Raw genomic sequence first — 4,978 nt, 5'->3', positions numbered from 1 at the left:
ATCTTTCTCAGACAACTTACGGCATTGATCCGTGCCGATAGTTTTGTTTTATGAGATATCTGTGAGTATGGGAGTGATTTGTCTGTTAGTGCTGCTTAAAGCATTAATAAATAATTATTCAACAGCGATGAGTTAAGTTTTGTGAAACAGCGAGATCTGTGGGAAGGGAAGCAACGGAAGCAATCGTTCTGTCTTAATTTTTTTCTTTCTCAGACACACACACACACACACACACACACACACACGTACTGTAGGACTCCTTATCTCCATGGTGATACAAAGTGTGAAGGAGAGAGCTAGTGCACCATAATGGACAAGCCAGTAGACGAACACAAGCAGGCTGAAGTTTTTCTCACTTCTCGCATTAATGGCTGTGGAGGGAAATAGCTGTCACGTTGTTTTTTTGTTGAGATGTTGATTTAGTACATATGGTTCTATTTTAATGAATATACCAAGCCCTTCAGGGGAATTTCAAATTGTCTGGGCTGTTCCAGGTCTTCCACGTCATGGATCCGTGATGTTATGAAGAAAAATCCAAGCAAGAAACACACGACTCCCATGTAGGCAACACAAATTAAATTCTGAAGCGTCTGGAATTTACACAGTTTTCCAGTATATCATACAAAAAGTTCAGATGGGAATAAATTCGGTGGCCTCTTTTAAAAGAGTGCTTCGACAAAACAGCATCGCACTTTTCTGAATTTGTGAGCCATGTAATAGACGTGTTAAATAAAGGTCTCAATCAATGTAGCAAAGGCCTGTGATACCTCAACATTTATTCTCTGATTTGGGTCAAACGCCAAAAAAATGCTGGCTTCTACAATTCCTTGATGCAGCTCGATCTTCAACCCTAAAACACCAAATACTCCCTAATGAACAAGCAAGAGAAAAAAGGACTTTCTACCCCAAAACTACCGACAGCTTTTTGGACTAGATTTTACAGTTGGTGCATCAGATCTGTAGTAAACCCGAGGATCAACAAACCACTCGACAGCTCAGCGCAAAACAGCTCCGCCCTCAGACAGGGAGGGAAAACAACACGTACTGATTTCAACAACTTCTCACTGAGCTTCATCTGAATTTATAATCACTTTGTCTCTTAACGTCTCTCGTGCTGCAGTACCACTCGCTGCCTGACCTGCTACTGATGCGCCGGCGGGGGCCCTGTTTTTATAAAAAACGATGGTATCATGACAACACTAATTATGAGCACAATTTATTGTTCTAAATTCCACAGACATACAGTAGTTTCCCATTGCTTACTTTGTAATGGTGGCTCTCGGAGTATCTGAAATGAAGGTAAGATTTGATGCTGTAGAACATGTGATGTCTGATGTTCCCTAACTGGATTTATCTCTCTCCTTTCTCTCTCTGTACTGTTTTTCTCAGTTGCTGAGTTGGTCCCATTCAGACTGAATCTAGTTCTCTTGCAGCATGGTTGCGATGCAGACTGCTTTTTAAAGGCCAGCTGTAAAAGTTCACCATCGACACATTTCTTTTCATCAAGCTCCAGCTCCGGAAAGGTATAGCGTCTCCACCGTTTGATTGAAAAGAATACAAACTTAAAGTCTTAAACTTGAATGGTGGGGGCCAATTTTTAATGCTTTTTTGCAAGATATATTTTATCTTCCTAGCACTCAGTATTTGATTTGTAAAAGTTTTAAGCCAGCCAACTTTGCAAGATCTCATAAGCCATAGGCTGTTTGTGAAATTATACACACTTACTGTAAATGCTACCATTCCTTTTGTTGGAGACCATTGATTTGAATCTCTTGTTGACCATTGATTATTCAACAATAAGCCTTATTCATGTTTTCTTTTTCTTTGCTCTTTCTGCAGCACCAAATGTATCCGTGAGACTCTCTCGTTACTTCACTCAGTGGGCATTATGTTGACCCTAATCTAAATCCATCAGCAACTCATCCCTACCTCTCCCTCCCATCTCCCCTCCCCACACCCTTTCCCATCTCCATCATGACCAGTCTGAAGCGTTCTCAGACAGAGCGCTCGGTCGGGGGCTCAGTGCCGGCTTCTGATGAGTTCTATACCCGCCGCCTGCGACTGCCCAATGGAGGGGCACCACCACCACGCAGCGAGAGCGCCCACATCTCCTCTTCAACCACCACCGGCACCAACCCTGGCGTTCCCAAGATGGGGGTTCGGGCTCGTGTGGCCGATTGGCCCCCGAGGAAGGATGGAGGAGGAGGGGGTGTTTGGCATATTACTGTGGAAACGGACTCGCCCAGCTCCACCAACACCACCAGCTCTTCAGGATCAGGAAGTGGTGATAGAGAAAGACTTGTTGGAGGGGGACCAGGTGGAGGAGGAGGAAGTGGCGGTAGTGGTAGTGGTGGCAGTGGAGGAGGAGCGGTGTCAGCCGTCACAGCCCACAGCAATCTGTCAGCCAAGCTGGGCCACCTGATAAGCCCGCAGGACTCATCCATGCTGCGCAACATCCACAACACACTAAAGAACAAGATGCACAGCAAGGGGAAGGACAACCGCTTTCTGTCACCAGATGGCTATCTGGGCTCACCTCGCAAAGGCATGAGGCGCATCCGCCAGCGCAGTAACAGTGATATAACAATCAGTGAGCTGGATGTGGACGGCAACGAGGGCTGGTCCTTCTCCGGGTGGACGCCCATGCACCGCGAGTATGGCAGCACTTCATCCATAGATAAACATGGCGTTTCAGGAGAGAGCTTCTTTGACATGCTAAAAGGATACCAGTCCTTTGAGGCCCCTGATCAGCGAAGCCCAGCTCCAGAGAAGCTAACGGAGCTACTTACCGTGGCCCCAACAAAACAGGCTGCACTGGACCTGCCAGACGGACCTTTAGGTCCAGCCAGAGGCAGTCCTGCCAGTCGGCTGAAGGAACGAGAGAAGCACTTGAAGAGGAGGTCAAAGTCGGAGACGGGCGGAGAGTCAATATTCCGTAAGCTGCGCAGTGTGAAGGTGGAGGGTGACACATCGAGAGCCGGCTCGGATGCTGAAGACGGGGGGAAAGGGGATGACAGTGGCCCACCTCCCAAACCCTGGGCCTGTCAAAAAGGCTTTGCCCATTTTGATATCCAGTCTCTGCTCTTTGACCTCAATGAGGTGATCCATAGTCGACAATCTGGGTCTAAACGCAAGAACACCACTACCGGCGCCTCGGCCGCTGCTGCCGCCTCTGCTTCGGCCACGTCCTCCCTCGCCTCCAATCAGAGCGGAGTGTATGGGTCACCCTGTGGCTCACAAGAGGAGCTGAGCAAGGAGGGGATGGGAGGAGGACACGGTACCAACCCTGCCTTGGACCCTGGTGATGACAAGAGCAACGACCTGGTGCTCAGCTGCCCTTGTTTCAGGAATGAGATTGGTGGAGAGGGTGAGAGGAACATCTCTTCTGCTAAACAGGTATGTTTAGTGCAAGAATAAAATGATTCGATTTAAAAAATATACACGGTTATTTGTCTTAATTAAAAAAAAAAAAGAAAAAAGATTTCCAGGCTCTTCAGTTTTGATGTTAAGACTGCAGTTTGTAATATAGATTCCTGAACTTTCTGGCCATTTTCAACACCAAGATGGAAGAAAATGTAAAAGTTGATTACTGCATTTTCAAGATGCAGTGAAGAATAAATGAATAATATGGTCGTCAGCTTACTGGGTTTACTTTTCCTTGTCCTTCACCTCCCAGCCGGGCAGCATAGGTAGTGGTGGGACCTCGAGCAATTCTTCAGGCAGTACAGAGGAAGGACCTTTGGATGCCACCCTCACTACTCATTTTACCAACGCTGGCGTGGCAGTGCTGGAGGCCGCCAAGGACGGGCCGAGCCAACATGCCGACAGGTCCAAACGTTACATTGTGGAACACGTTGACCTCGGCACCTATTACTACCGAAAGTACTTCTACCTCAGAGGTGAGCAAAGTAGGCTAGTCTTAATTTGGGCTTTTCTAGAGTCATAGTTCTTGCTTATTGATGACTGTTTCTGTTTTTGTCTAGTGTGTAGGTTTTCCTTCTTAAATGCTGTTGACTGTATACTTTATGTTATGATCATTTAATAGACTATATCGCCATTATTGGCAGAGATAATGCCATTTTCTGCTAACAGCCAAGCTTTAATTGTTGACTGTATTTGGCAAGCAGTGGAGGAGGCGGTCATTGAGTCAGGTTTTACCTCCTTCCCGCATTGGACCAGTAGAGTGACAAAGCCGTCTTTTAATTTCCCAAGTCCTTTCCCCTTCTGTAATTTCTTCCTCTCGTTTATGATTAGGGATGGACGTTATTCCATCACTCTGTCCATCCCTCCCTCAAATCTCATTCCTCTTCACTCCTAGAACACTGGAACTATCTGGGGGTAGATGAGAACCTGGGCCCAGTAGCAGTGAGTCTCAGGCGGGAGAAATTGGATGAACACAAGGAGCATGGCCAGCAGTACAACTACAGGGTCATCTTCAGAACGAGTGAGGTACATTGAAATGGACACTTTGGAGTCACCTGTGCTACTGATGTTCTTCTTCTTTCCTTCAATAGTGACTATTTTAACAGAGACAACGAGAGTGTAATTCAAACATCAATGTATTTACATTTAAAATAGTTTGGGCCTCAAAAGAATGATGAAGAATTACATTATCAAAGCTTGCGTTTAGTTGATGTTCCCACAATGATACATGCTAGGGGAGAATTCTGTTGCACCTCCCCCTACCCCCGCAAATTCCCTTTGGTTATTCATTTGTTTTCCGGTCCAGAAAAGCGCAAGGGACCCATAGATCATTATTAAACCGCTACGATTGATTTAGGCTCTAATTATTTTGGGTATGTATTTTGTTGTGCAGAAGGATCTTTGTCCCTTTCTGCCCTTTCAATCGTCAGTCTGGTTGAACCATTGAGCAACGTTTTGTTCTCCATGTACAAAACGTACAAAGTAGCTCGTATTTGTAAAGAGAACCTGAGGACTATCAACTCAGTAGTCCTTTCAGACATCTGACCGTATCGAA

General features: G+C 45.9%; 1 protein-coding gene across 4 annotated transcripts in view; it reads left to right on the top strand.

Annotated features, from left to right (window-relative positions):
- Positions 1-9: 9 nt before the first annotated feature.
- sipa1l1 (signal-induced proliferation-associated 1 like 1) overlaps positions 10-4,978 on the top strand; it is a 36,187-nt gene continuing 31,218 nt past the window's right edge. For 3 of the 4 annotated variants that reach the window (XM_068708397.1, XM_068708395.1, XM_068708396.1), the window contains exons 1-4: positions 10-1,523; positions 1,840-3,396; positions 3,677-3,899; positions 4,319-4,449. In XM_068708397.1, coding sequence (XP_068564498.1) covers positions 1,975-3,396; positions 3,677-3,899; positions 4,319-4,449 — 1,776 coding nt within the window. In that variant the 5' untranslated portion in view covers positions 10-1,523; positions 1,840-1,974. The remainder of the gene's footprint in view (positions 1,524-1,839; positions 3,397-3,676; positions 3,900-4,318; positions 4,450-4,978) is intronic. The other variant, XM_068708394.1, reaches the window with a different exon arrangement.

This window comes from Cebidichthys violaceus, unplaced genomic scaffold (genome assembly GCF_023349555.1).
Source record: "Cebidichthys violaceus isolate CVI_PGR_0920_01 unplaced genomic scaffold, fCebVio1.0.p SCAF_14, whole genome shotgun sequence".
Taxonomy (NCBI): domain Eukaryota; kingdom Metazoa; phylum Chordata; class Actinopteri; order Perciformes; family Stichaeidae; genus Cebidichthys; species Cebidichthys violaceus.
The sequence above is the reverse complement of the archived record's forward strand: the minus strand, read 5'-3'. Positions and strand labels throughout refer to the sequence as shown.